We start from the raw sequence: 14,118 nt of genomic DNA, 5'->3' as shown, positions 1-14,118 counted from the left end.
CTCTGTGCAACCCCATAGACGGCAGCCCACCAGGCTCCTCTGTCCCTGGGATTCTCGAGGCAAGAACACTGGAGTGGGTTGCCATTTCCTTCTCCAATGCATGCATGCATGCTAAGTCGCTTCAGTCGTGTCCGACTCTGTGCGACCCTATGAACAGCAGCCCACCAGGCTCCTCTGACCACGGGATTCTCTAGGCAAGAATACTGGAGTGGGTTGCCATTTCCTTCTCCAAACAACCTCTATAGCAGAGCATAAAGGCTAAGAGTATAGGCTCTGGAGTTAGACTGATCTGGGAAAATTACTCAGAGTCCTTGTGCTGCCTCAGTTTCACCATGTATAAATTTTGAATGCCCTTTGAGGATAATCACAGTATCCCATGCTCACCTACCCTGCCAAGAGGCTCTTGGGACAATTAAAGTTCATATATGTAAAGAACGAGGCTGTGTGCATGGCATGCAGTTGGCACATAATAAATGGTAGGCACTACTACTGGCATCAAAGCAGCGTCTGAGTTATAGTTGCAATTACAGACATCCTGTCTCTCCCACAGCCTGTCAGAATATCTCCTCTACCTCGGTGTCCCTGGCCCACAACAGGGCTGAGCACAGAGTGGGTGGATAAAAAAAATATCTGTAAACGTCTCCCCCTTACAGTCCCAGCCAGTGAGTAACTCACAGCCTACAACTGGAACTGGCTGGCGGGCAGGAGGTGTGTAGGCTGCAGACACCCCAGCAAAGGCCCCGATTCACAGCTTTATTCACCCTGGAAGCACCAGGGGTCGGAGAAGGGCTGCACCCTGGGACCCGAGCCCCCAGCCAGGTGGGGAGGACAAAGGCTCTGGAGCCCTGGGGTGTCCCCACCTGGGGTAATTATAACATAAAAGCCAGGGATACAGGGCACCAACCACAGGCTGGTCACTCTGCTCACTGCCAAAGTGCAATCCTCACATGCATTCTGAGGTTGGTGCTGTTATTAATCCAGATGGGGAATCAGAGGCTCCGAGATGGGCAGGGGTGTGTCCTGGACATGCAGAGCCTGCTGGTCCAGCTCTCAGGAGGGCCAGCCTCTTTAGTGAGCGGGAGGAGAGATGCCCCTACCCCCAACAACCTCATCTGGCCCAGCTCCAGAATGGCCAGACCCTCTGGGCTAGCGCCAAGCATCGCCTTAGGCAGGGCCCTTGTCTGTCCCCATAGCTCACGGCTACTGCTATCCCCCAGTCCCTGGCTGTACACCCCACCTTCCAGGGGGTGGTGGCCTGGACTCTCCACCATCCAAGTCCTACCAGCTCTGAGCCCAGGCCCTACGACTGACCTGCTCCATATTTCCAGCAATTCTCTTAACCTCTCAGGGCCTCAGTTTCCTCAACTGCAAAATGGGGTAAAAAGAAGGTTGTCATGAGGCTCCAGCAAATGAAGAGTGCCAGCTTCCGGCCCCACACACAGTGGGTGCTACAAGCACGGCTTCTCTCCCTTCACTTCCTTTCAGAGTCCATGCCCCTAAATTCCAGGAGTGCCAGACGTGTTTGGACAGGGCCTTGGCCTTCACTGCCAAGGCGGCCACCTGTCCCAGGCTTCTCCAGAGAGCACACACCCTGTCAGCACACATGTGCACACACGGGCACATGCACACACACTCACACATGTATATTCTGCACACTTTTGCCAGGGTTGCTGTGGATCTCACACACATAATAGTCACACAATCTGTGCCAACGACAGGTCTCAGCTCTGCTTCCTTCCCACACAAGCTCCTGGAGAGCTCTAACCCTCAGGGACTCATCCCACAAGCCTCTACCCCAACCTCCACAGAAGCCCGTCTGCTACCTACAAGCCTATCGAGCTAGCTCCCTGGGAAGGCTAGACATCTGCACAGGGTATGGATGGATGGAAGGAGCTGGACAGGCAGCCCAAGGGGCTGCTGACAGTATGGAATCATCCGTAGGGCTGCAGTAAGAGAAGTATTTGTAACCACCTTCTTTCAAGGGCAAATGACCTTCTCTCCCTGCCCCTGTCCCTCCCCAGCCCCTGTGCTGGCACAATTCCCCAGAGCCAGACAGGCAGGTGTGCAGGGAGATGGCCTAGCCAAAGCCCTCCCATCTCACAGCCAGAGGTGTGGCTGGCAGGGCACGCGGCTGGGAGATCGGACACCAGGGTCCAGACTGGCTCATCCTGCAGGTGAATGAGGGTGCACAAATCGCCCATAACCCACTTAGGGCCTCAGTTTCCCCTTCTGCCTACTTCAACTCCACTCAGGTGCCTTCCAGACCAGGTGAGGAATTTCTACAGCTGGGCTAATGTAGATGCACAGAGAGTGCAAGTTCCCCAGGAGACTTTTTAAATGTTTTCTATTATTTTAATAATAACCTAAAAACACGACTGTTGGCATTTTTGTAATATATGAACTTTCCCAGAGATGTTACATTTTGTGTTTGTGTTCATGATGAGCTGGTAACAAGCAGTGCGACTTGGTGGCTGTGGTAGGTAAGAGGGGGCTCTGGACAGGCCATGGCCCAGGGCCATCACAACCACGCACCCTCTGTAAGGAGTCTGAACATAGACAAGTGTGGGGAACCCAGCACTGCCCAGCGTGTGGGCAGCAGCCTTCTGCCCCCCTGCTCGCCAGGAGCCTGCTCCAAACCATACTAATGTGCTTTCAATCGAGATAAAATTCACATTGAATACAACTCTGCCTTTTAAAGGGTGCGATTCTGTGACTGTGTAATCACCACCACTATCTAATTTCAGAACATTCGTCACCCCCGAAAGAAATCTGAGACCCATTTGTAGTCACTCACCATTTCCCCTCTCCAGCCCCTGACAACTATCAACCTACTTCCTGTCTCTATGGATTTGCCTATTCTGCACATGCTCATTTTTTTGATGCCAATTGTAGTTTCAGCAAAACCAGAATGAAGCAAAGAAACACACAAAAATCTCCCCTTCTTACACTTATGGGCTTAATTTTAATTCTACTGATTGATTCGGGGGGGCTGTCATTTTTGATGTCTTGGTTTTAAAGCTGTATAACTGCTGCATGTATAAAGGGTAGGCATCCAGCTTAGAGATTATGTGTTTAAGCATCATTATAATAAGAATAATTGAAGGGTCCCTCTGGTAGACTGCAAAAACAGCCACAAATTCCTCCTATTCCTGTTGGTTCACCTCTTTGCACTGTGATGTACCACATCTCCCATTAGGAGATACTCTGCTTCTACCTCTTGAGTCTGGGTTTGGCCATGGGGCTTGTTTAGACCACTCGGACATGAGAAAGCAGGACGCAAGCAGAGACCTGAAATGGGCTTGCACATCGGGGTTTGCCTGCTCTTGCCACTCCTGAGGACCATGCAACAGATCCCACGTGCATAATCCCAGGCTAGCCAGCTGGGGACATGACCCTGTCACCCCAGCTGACAGCCAGTACCAACCAGGTCCCTACAGACCCACCAGCTGACTGCACTTGGGTGAGTGAGTTTCCAGGAGGATGAGTTAGAAGAAGCACCCAGCTGAGCCCAGCCCAAACAGGGGATCCACAGAACTGATGCTAATAAACACTTGCTACATGAAGCTGCTAAGTTCGGGGATGATGTATTATACAGCAAACGTTAACTAATACATTCTATGGAAATGGGTTACCTTTAAAAGGTACCTATGTGCACAAGAAATGAACAGTGGTTGCCCCTGGGGAAGGAAAGTGCTCCTGGGGTAGAGGGTAGGAGGAATGTCCCCTGGATCCCCTTTCATATCTTCTGAAATCTGAAGCATGGAGCCTTTTTCCAATTCAACACAAATGAAAAATCAATCAACAAAAAAGCATTCTCTCACATTATTCAAATTCAAGAAATGTCCCCTACATTAGAATCTTCTCTTCCGTTCTCCCAGCTCCCCCACACCTGAGGGCAGGTCCCAGGGGCTGGCTGCCCATCACCTAGCACCCCGTACTCACCAATGTGGTGGGGGACCTTCTCCAGCTCCTCAATCTGGATGTGCCTGGCACCTGCTGGGATCTGTACCAGCTTGAGAGCCCCTGCCACAGAAGAGGTTCCAGAAAAATCATGAGCATCCTGAGCTGGGAGCACCACGCCCAGCATCTCCCATCACCCCTGCTCCTCACAGGCACCCTGGAAGCTCAGTCTCCTTATCTGTAAATAGGAACGGGCCCTTCTTTACAAAGTGCTGAGAGGATCACAGTTACATAGCTTAAAATGCTCTATAAAATCTATGGATTCAGTGTGTGTGTCACTTGCTACTATTTCCCACTGTCTTGACCCTCCTCTTCTCTCCTGAGGTTCCCCTCTCCCCTTTCTTCTCATACTTAAAGACACTGTAGGGATTTAGATGAAACAAGCCATGAAGATCCAGCATTAGGGGGTCCCCATGATCCTCCCAATCCAACGCCTGAAAACTAACCTTTCTCAGAACCATCAACTTTCCCCCAACAAGGAGAGACAAGGCAAAGCTGAAATACTCCCAAAGGGGAAATGAATCTAATTCAAACTAAAGTGTAAAGGACTAATATCTGGCCCTTTTCAATAGAGGTATGGAGAGAAGTCAAGAACTTAACCAGGAGTTCAAAGCAGGAAGCACTTCAGTTAAAAAAACAACAAACGAAAAAACAAGGTAAAAGATGAGGATGAAAAGGAAAATTGCTAGTCCAGCCTGGGCCTCATCTTTAGACCTATCTTACCCTCACTCCCAGCAACAGGCCCAGGCCAAGCTTAGTTCCTATGACCCACAGTGCTGAGCCGGAAATGCTTCTGAGCTCCTGAGCCCAAGTGCAGGCACAGCACACCTGGATGGTGAGGGACCACAGTCAGGGCAGAGGCTCCAGGGCCCCCTCTCCCTGCCTGAACTGTGGCCTGGCTCAGCAGGAAAGGGCTCAACTAGGGATGGCTCATTCTCTAGGGCCCTGGCTGGACCAGAACCCCACTGCTCCTGGTCATCCGCCAACCCCACCTGCTCACCTGCCTGCTTGGAGGCCTTGCCCAGTGTCCCCTTCACAGTCCTGCAGTGGGAGTTGTCGCCGCCACAGACCCCACACTTGTCATCTGCCTTCATGGACCCCACTTCCTTGTCACAGCCGACGGGCTAAAGTCAGAGATGGGGTCAGCAAAAGGAGGCTTCCACACCCGCATTGCCACATGCGGTCGGCAGCCCCTGGCCCCCTCTCCAGTCCCCAGACATGAAAGGACCGTAGACTGAGAGGCATTCCTGGACGGGACTCTGCCACAAACATGCTATGTGACACAGTCAAGCTCTGAAACCTAGCCACGCCTCTCTCCTTGAATGCGGCTGGGCAGTGACCCCTTTCCAGCATCCCAGAGTTATGCTGAGGACAAGAGGTGTCATGGGTAGGGAAGGTGAGGTGATGCCTGTCTTCCCAGGGAACAGAAGGAGGGGGAGGCGCTGTAGCCCTCCAGTCTCCTGGGGCAGGCAGGGGGCGGGTGGTCCAGAGGGGGCCACCTACCACACACTCGCCGCGGGCACAGACACTGTACAGGTCCCGGTAGCTGCAGCGAGTCCCATCATGGACCACCTGGTTCATGAAGACCACGTCCCCTGTGTCCTCTGACTGGCAGATCAGTTCACACTTCTGGGCATCTGTGGGGAAACGGAACACACTGAGCTGGCTGGGCTCGCAGAAAGTGGGCTGGCCTAGCCCGACACTAGCACGTGGCCGGAACAGGAAGTCCTAGGGGCCAGCTCTGGGGTGGAGCTGGGCATAAGATCCCTGCTATGGCACTTAGGAGCCATGTAACTTTGGGTAACTTATCTGACCTCTCTGAACCTCAGTTCCTTATTTATTACCCCCATCAGTAAAATGCCACATCACGCTGTTAAGAAACAGCAAGTGATAAAACAATAACAACAATTAGCCAACACTTAATGAAAGCTAACTATGTGCCAAACCTTTATACATTCTTGATGTACAACTTTAAATGCTTTTTGTGAATTAGCTAATTTAAACCTCTCAATACTCCCCAGGAAGTAGGTTCTAGCATTACAGAGGAGGAAACCAAGGACCAAAGAGGTTAAGGAATTTGCTCATGGCCACTCAGCCACCCAGGAAGTGGCAGAGCCAGGATTCTAACCCAGGCTGTCTGGTTTGGGCCAGAGTCTGCTTTGATCTCTACATACACATCACCAGTCACACATATGACAGTGAACCTCAATATGTCTGTGAACAGTGGTCTGGGTTTGGGCTTACAAAATGGAGCAGCAGTGACGGAAAGAAGGAGATCCTTTCCAGAGGTCCTTTCTAGTTTTAACAATCAAATGTTCTCTGTCTAGGCTATTAATGTCCTATAAAAGTAGGTTCCGGAGAACATATAAACATTTGCTGTGTTTCTTAGAAAAGGGGAGACTGGAGTTTAGCTAACTTCCTGGAATTTGTGTAAAAGTCCTGGGAAAACCCAAAGTCCAACTGTCCCATTGACCTTGCAGCCCTTCTCCACCCCGTGTGGGTTGCCTGTGTGGGTTCTGGATGGATCTGCAAAGCTTCCAAAGCAAAATTTGTCAGGAACCATCTGGCTCCTGGCTCCTCAACCCTAAGGTCCCTGTTGCCCAGTGACATCATGTCCCAGCACTCAGGACTTGAGTCTAGAGTCCCAACATCCAGTATCATTTTGGATCTCACACACAGGAGCAGCCATACTTTCAGTGGGACCTGGGCCAGGGGCCAAGGGGTAGGGAGCTTTCACCCTCCCAAAGAAAGGCAAGACCCTGACCAGTATACCTCAAGCAAGTGGGTTTCCAGGCAGCCCTGAAAGCCAGCCAACAGTGGCATGGAGGTGGTGAGCTCCCCAGACTAGGGGGAGTCTAAGCAGGGAAGAGACACTCCCTGCAAGCATGTCCCGGAGGGGTCTGTGCTCTGGCGGGCAACACACAGGCCCTCTGAGGTCCCTTCCAACTTGAAGACTCTCATTCTAAATGAGAGCTGAAGAACAGAGGGTCTTGCAATGGTGATTTGAAACCAGGGCTATGAGAGGGAAGCCCTGGGTTAGGGAGAGCAAAGGCCATTCTGATCAGCACTGCCTGAGGCTGAGGGCTGGGTAGTAGGGGGTGAGCATCAGGTTGTGGAAGGACCATGGAGAGGCTAGCCAAGCAAGGGAGATTCAGAGGACAGCTGAAGATCCTTCCAGCCTGAAGACACTAAGCTGGTGTGAGTCCCAGCCCTTCACTGGCTTCTCTCTGAGCCAAGAGTTATTGTTGTTCAATCACTAAGTCATGTCCGATTCCTTGAGATTCCATGGACTGCAGCACACCAGGCTTCCCTGTCCTTTACTCTTTCTCAGTTTGCTCAAATTCATGCCCGTTGAGTCAGTGATGCTATCTAACCATCTCATCCTCTGCCACTACAAGAGACATCACTGAAAAAGCTCCAATATAGACAGGCACTGGCTTAGCCCCAAAATTCTGACCCTCTGCATGAGTCCCACGGCCTGTGTCCAGGGGCAGTTTGGAGGGGCTCAGTGGGAGGATCCCACAGGTCCCATTGACCTGACTTTCCAATCATTTTCATTAATGCCTGAAACAGTAGTATAATCAGTACAAACCTAAAAACATGGTCGGTAATAGCACTGAGCTTCTCTGGACTCTGGTGATGCAAAGCGAGGAATGCCTGCACCTGGGCCTTCCGCCCACGGCAGGACATGTTTGAAAGCACCCGCCCCGCCACCAGCACTGCCGCCGGCCTCAATGGTACTTCTGGGCCAAGTGACCCCTGCTCAAGACATTGCCCTCGCATCAGCCAGGACACAGCATAAGAATTCAAATCCAGGATGATTTTCGTGACGATGGTGGGCCCCCAATGTATACAGTGCAAAGGTCTGCACAGAGGCATAGGGCAAACCTGCCAACTGCAATGCCCCTCTGGGTGCCGCCACTGTCCCTCCACCTTCACTGGTGGGCCAGGCAAGGAAGGCCCTGTCTGGGAAGATAAGGACCCAGCAGAGGCCCAAGGCCATGGGGCGGGAGGTGGAGGGAACAGAGCCCCACTCACCATCGTCCGGCTCATAGGGGATCCAGCTGTGCTTGGCGTTCTGGTGGATGTAGTAGGAGCTGCGCTTGGCACACTGCTGGGCCCGGAAGTCCTCGTAGGGCCCCGGACACTCCTCGATGTTGCAGATCTGGTACTGGAACATGGGCCCTGAGCACATGCGGCCTCCGTAAGCTGGGCTGGGACAGGCATAAAGAGACTGTGCTGGCTGGAAAGGCTGGACGGGTGGCAGGCTTTCCCACAGCCACCTGGGTGGCTCAGCCCTTTAGAGGAGCATAAAAAGGGGCCCCACTAACTTGGAAGTTAGGGGGGAACCCCACTGTGAGGGCTGCTGAGCTCAGAGTCTTTTGGTCCCTTCAGGCATATGCCACCTATTTGAGTGTTTCTGTGATCGGAAGAAGACAGAATGAAGGAAACGGGGCAAGAGACGGGGTGGAGAGGAGGAAGACAAGAGGGAAAGACTAACCGCTCCAGCTGGGCTGGAAGAGAAATCAGTCTGACTCATCTTTGTGTATTCTTTCACCCGCTACACAGGCCTGACGCACAGTAGGCCCCCAACACAGGACTCCGCTGCTCTCATTTGCATCCACTTCCATTTAATATCACCATAAACTAAGGAGAGGTAAAAGAGACTTGGGTTTGGAGTCAAAAGATCTAGCTGAATCTACGCCCAAGTCCTGTTATGCCTTAATTTCCCCTTTCAAGGAGGGACCATAACACCTCTTATTTTATCTACCTCCTGGTGTGTCTGTGAAGAATAAATTTTAAAAAGGTATCCTTAAGCAATCTGTACTCTCATCCCCATTAAATTAAAAAGGATTCGGTTAGATTACAGGTACAAAGTATTCAAGTGAATGGGGCTCCTGGAACTCTGTACAGAGGTGCTGGGAGGGTTATGTGGGCTTATGCACAGGAGTGCTGAGCACCCCACCTGGCGCAGAGAAAGCAGTCCGTACCCCGGAGTAATTAGAACAGAGGCCGTCCTTCATTAGCGCTTAAACTGTGCTGGGGAGAGTACACATAATATTTCATTTAAGCCTCATAAAATAAAAATAGTTATTTCAGAGCAGTTCAATAAACAGGAGCTTCGATCAAGGGAATAACTATGTGTCATGACCAGGAGGTGGTTTATCCAGAGTGGGCACCGCTGGCCTTTTCTCTAACCCAGCTTTCATACCCCCAACAGGCTGAAGTTACAAGGCTGTTCTCTTTGGCTCCTACTTGTAAAGGGTCAGTACGGCCATCTGACATGGGAACAGGAGGCACTGAGAGTCCCATCCCTGGAGGTATACACGCAGCAGAGTAGGAAGGACTACTCCTGGAGATGCTGGAGAGAAGATGACCACCACTGAGCCTCTGTGATCCTAGGACCCTGCCATTCTGAGGTCCCCATCACATCCCTCATTGCTGTGAGGGCTAGGCTGGCCCTGCCCCACAGAGGTTCTGCATCCCTGGTTCCTGGGACCAGCAGACCCACAGGGTCAGACTGGGCCAGCCCCCAGCTCCCATGAAGCTGTTCTAAGCAGGCTGCATCAGCTCGGGAGATGGAGGCCATAAAGAGCTGGTGCTCAGACGTACCAAAACCACTGGAGGGGAACCCCATGGAGAGGATAAAAGGGAGAAATAGATCGCTCCCCAAGAATGCTGAAAAATGGGGGGCGGGGAAGCAAGGAGAGGATCTGACATTAGAAAGAGATAAGAAAAACTGAAGAAGTTTTGCTTCATGTAGTAGGAAACAGACTTGGGGAATTTATTCTCCGAAAATATGGCTAGTGAACAGCGTTTTTTCAAAGTTTAGCTGCAGGATCAGGGTCACAGAAGGGCTTGTTGAACTGACCAAGCCTTGGGCCCACCCAGACTCTCTGCACATGAGATATTGAGAATCACCAGCTCAGACCTGTCCTCAGATGTCAGACCCAATGGGAGATGTCTGACCGAGGTGGAAATGATTTGGTGCCCGCAACAATTTGGGTCCTCATCCACTGGAATATGTAGCCACCTGCAGGGGACCTTCTTTCTTGGGCCCTGCCCCCCAGTGTCTCCCCCTCCAAGCCCCTCAGGCCCCTGCCCTGCCCACCTCAGCCAAGTGCACTCACGGGGGATTGTCACAGCTCCGGCTACGGGATCGAACCCCGCCTCCACAGGACCGTGAACACGACCCGAACTTGGTCCAGGAGCTCCAGCCTCCGTCCTGGCCATAAGTCTGCTCCGGCGACTTCCAGATGCAGTGACCTTTGAAGCACCACTGGGATGGAGCAGAGAGTGTGAGGTCATCCTGGAGCCACTGCCATAGAAAGTGACCAACTGGGTACCGTGGGTGAGCCCAGAGAAAGGAATGCTAAGAGCACCAGCCTCGGGGTCACACGGAATCCAGTGCCTACTGTGAGCTGAATGACCCTCAGCAAAGAATATCCCTTTCAGAGCCCACTCCTCAGCTGGACAATGGGGATAAGAGCACTCGCCCACAGGGTTGTTGTGAGCACTCACATACAGCCCTTCAATAACAGCAGGTGATATAATAACAATGACAGGAGCTGCAATTATTTGATTTACCACCCCCAGAAGCACAAAGAGCTGATAAGGGAGAGAAGACATAATCTTCCCACACAATCTACAGTTGATCTTGGCTCTGGACCTCAAAATCACCATCTGGGACTCCAAGCAGGTATGTTCATAGGAGGGAAGCCAGCTACCTGGGAGGTCCAGCCACACAGTGGAGGGTGTATGCCTCAAGTCCAAGAAGCCCAGGTTTGAATCCTGGCTTGGCCATTACTAGCTGTGTGTGGCTTTGGAAGAGCTTCACCTCGCTGAACCTCAGTGTACTTGCCTGGTAAATGGGACTGTTCTCAGAACTGAAGGCAACCACACGCACAAAGGCCTCAGCACAAGACCAGGCACAAAGGAGAGCTCAGCCCAGGTTAACTCCCTTCCCTCCTCCTGTAGGGCCATAGGTAAGAAATACAGTAAAGCTGTCCAGGCCATTTGCAAGAGAGAACTCAGTGTTTCTCAGCCTCAGAGTCACTAGGGGAACTTTTAAAACTCCGGATGTCTCAGCTTCACCCCTGGACTGAGTCAGACTCTGTAGGGATAGAGATTTTTAAAAGAAGCTCCACCCATCTGTGAAGGGACAGACCATTTACAGATGTGAGTATGCTGAGGGCCGAAGGTGAAGGGCAGACGACAGGCTGGTGGGGGGAGCACCCTGCTTCTTCCCAGCGCCCTCATTTGCTTTGACAGGACTCCTAACTTCACAAGAAGCCGAGGAGAGGGACGTGCTTGGTCAGAGGATGACACAGAGCTGGCCCAAGGTCACCACAGAGAGCTGCGGGGAGAGGCAGGGCCAGCGATAGAGCAGAGGTGGGGTTTCAGAACTCAGCTCAAGACTCTCAGACCCGGGGACCCCTGAACAAGCCCCCCCGCCCCCCGCTAATCACCCTCTGTTTGACCTCCACAAGTTCCCTAACCAGCCTCGGCCTCAGTCTCCTCATCTGTAAAATGGGAGTAAATGTGCCTGCTGACGCATATGAGACAAGGCCAAACCTGCTCTCTGGAGAAGCCAAAGACTGTGGTCCCGGGGAGGAGAGGGGGTGTGTGAGAGTTCATGTGAGGACTCCACACCCATCTGCCTGCACGCAAGGCTCACTCTTGTCCCACACTCCCACCCTGCCCTGGCCACCATGCACTCACATCCACACTGGGCAGAGGGCAGGTCCCCCTAGGGGCCGGCACCCAGGAAGGAGCTCCGCCTGCAGCCCCAGCCCACAGCTACCTTGCCTGGCGCGCACTCAGTCCCGTCCAGCGGGGGCCCCTTCTTGGTCTTGCAGAAGTACGGGTTGTCGGGGTGGCTGCACCACAGCTGCCTGCAGGCCTCGAAGGTCCTGAACTGTGCGGCAAGGGGGACGGGGTCACCGGGCTGGACTGGCCCTCCAGCTCTGGCAAGTTGTCCAGGGGAACCGACAGTGACAGAGAAGGGGTAGGGTGCGGGTGGGCGCTGGGCCAAACACTGCCAGGGAGGCAGGAGGGGCCCATCCAACCAGAGCCCCACATGTCCACCAGCTCAACTCCACCCCAAGTGCCAGTGGCCTCCAGCAACCCCACCGAGAAGAAGGTGCCAGCCACAGCCCACACGCCTCTGCTCTCCCCTCCAAGGCCTCCATTCTTGTCTTGCAGAGGCCACTCTGTCGCTGAGCAGGGACCAGGGTTTGAGGCTGTGATGAGGCTGGGTCTGCTGATGCCCCCTAAGGTCTGTGCCTGTCGGGGGCTTGGAGGGAGCTGCCAGTCTAGCCCAGATCCTGCAGCACCCAGAAAACGTTAGGACTCCCATCTCCCTCTTATATAAGGTTGGGGCGGTAGTTTAGTCGCTAAGTCATGCCCAATTCTTGCAATCCCATGGACTATATAGCCTGCCAGACTCCTTTGTCCACGGGATTTCCCAGGCAGGAATACTGGAGGGGGTTGCCATTTCCTCATATAAGGCTGGTAACCTTATATTTCACATTGTCTAGGGAAGCCTCAATCTCCTTTTCTCTATAATCCCCTGCCAGCCAAACTTATGTCCTACACACACACAGCCTCTGGGCATTGAAATCCCATTTCCCAGCTGCTGCTCCATCCTCAAAGCGGAGACCAGGTGTTCCAGTGTTGCCTGGGCCGGGCACAAGATTGCCACACACAGGGCCTTCAGGTCCTGCAGAGATGAGGAGGGGGCTACGTTCCTGGATGTGGGAGGTATGACGTACTCTAGGCACCAAGGCCTCACCCCTTGGGACATCCCCCTTGTCCTGGGATGTCCCCTTCTCTGAGCCTCTGCCTGGGCCCTGCTCAGTGGCTGTTTGATTCTCCCCTGGGGGGCTCAGCTGATTCCAGGCTCCAGGCTCTCCCTGCCTTGTCCTGCAGGGGAGGACAGGGTTCTGCTCCCTTGTATCTATCATCTCAGGCACAGGGCAGAGGATGGAGGGAGCATGCAACTGACCCCCTGGAGAGATTATTACGTGGGACACAGGAGAACTTCACCAGGGTGGGAAGTCTGCACCAAACATCCTCCCAAACATCCAGACAGCAGAGGGTGGCAACTGTTTCTCTACCAGCCCAGAGCTAGTACCTGATCTAACACACAGGCCACCTGGCAGATAAACCCCCAGTGACCAGCCTGGCCTGCCAGGACCCGTCAGTGCCCACCCTGTGTGTTCTACTCTGTCCCCATCCTTCCAGGCGTTTTCCAGCCCCCACACACACTGACTCCCCACCCCTCCATGGGACTGGGTGCAGTGGGGACATAGCAGAAGGTGGTAGGGCCTAGACCCTGGTCATCCTGTAGTCCCCTATGGTGGCTCCATGAATGACCAGCCTGGGATCCAGGAGGCTGGCCTGGCATCCCAGCTGGCAGAGGCCATGGGAACTCACCGCCGAGCAGGTGTGGTACCCGGTGCCAAAGTCGAAGCGACACTGCTCATCCATTGAGTAGTCAATGCCAGGCAGCTCCGGGGGCTGGGGCCAGGCAGGCGCAAAGGGGTCGTCAAGGAGACAGTCATAGGAACTGCCGGCAGAGGCAGGGAGTGAGCTGGGCGGCGCAGGAAGGCCCCATCTTTCCCTTCCCAGAGGAGGGGGCGGGAACCAAGCTAGGAAGGCCTGCAGGGACCCGCCTGCTGCTTTGTGCTGGTTGCTGCGCTCTCCAGGGAAAATGGACCACCCCACAGGTGCCCCTGCTTCCACTCATGACCATGTCTGGGCTCCAAGGCAAGGCTACCAGGGCCAGCCTTAGGCACGCAGCTCGTGGCTTCCTTATAGGGCCCATTTCACCCACATTACAGACTTCACACCATGGCCCAGAATAAGGGCTGGCTCCCAGACAGTTTGAGGGCTCACTGCCCTGAGAGAGGAAGATAAATCAGCCCACCATGCAGGACGTATGCTGGGTCCTGGCCGATCGCTGCAGAGGTTAGTGACAGTATCTCTGCCGGCACCTACCCCACCCAAATCCACTCTGCACCCGTCCATGGCCTTGAGCTCCAGAATCCAATACTCATCCTGGGCCTCCACGTTCCCGGAGGCCCAGGAACTGACCAGCAAAGCCGGACTGGAGCATGTGTCTGGGGTGGGATGGTGTTCTGAGGGGAGATAATG

The 14,118-nt window shown here is 53.5% G+C and overlaps 1 protein-coding gene across 1 annotated transcript in view; it reads right to left on the bottom strand.

Moving 5' to 3' along the window:
* ADAMTS14 (ADAM metallopeptidase with thrombospondin type 1 motif, 14) overlaps positions 1-14,118 on the bottom strand; it is a 99,616-nt gene that overhangs the window by 16,095 nt on the left and 69,403 nt on the right. The window contains exons 10-17 of the mRNA XM_010852395.1: positions 13,968-14,102; positions 13,399-13,706; positions 11,765-11,878; positions 10,092-10,240; positions 7,999-8,174; positions 5,464-5,597; positions 4,961-5,084; positions 3,943-4,023 (exon numbers count right to left, since the gene is read on the bottom strand). Of these exons, the coding sequence (XP_010850697.1) occupies positions 3,943-4,023; positions 4,961-5,084; positions 5,464-5,597; positions 7,999-8,174; positions 10,092-10,240; positions 11,765-11,878; positions 13,399-13,706; positions 13,968-14,102 (1,221 nt within the window). The remainder of the gene's footprint in view (positions 1-3,942; positions 4,024-4,960; positions 5,085-5,463; positions 5,598-7,998; positions 8,175-10,091; positions 10,241-11,764; positions 11,879-13,398; positions 13,707-13,967; positions 14,103-14,118) is intronic.

The sequence above is a fragment of the Bison bison genome, unplaced genomic scaffold, assembly GCF_000754665.1.
Source record: "Bison bison bison isolate TAMUID 2011002044 unplaced genomic scaffold, Bison_UMD1.0 scf7180017864309, whole genome shotgun sequence".
Classification (NCBI taxonomy): domain Eukaryota; kingdom Metazoa; phylum Chordata; class Mammalia; order Artiodactyla; family Bovidae; genus Bison; species Bison bison.
Note: the sequence above shows the minus strand (reverse complement) of the source record. Positions and strands in the feature narration are given on the sequence as shown.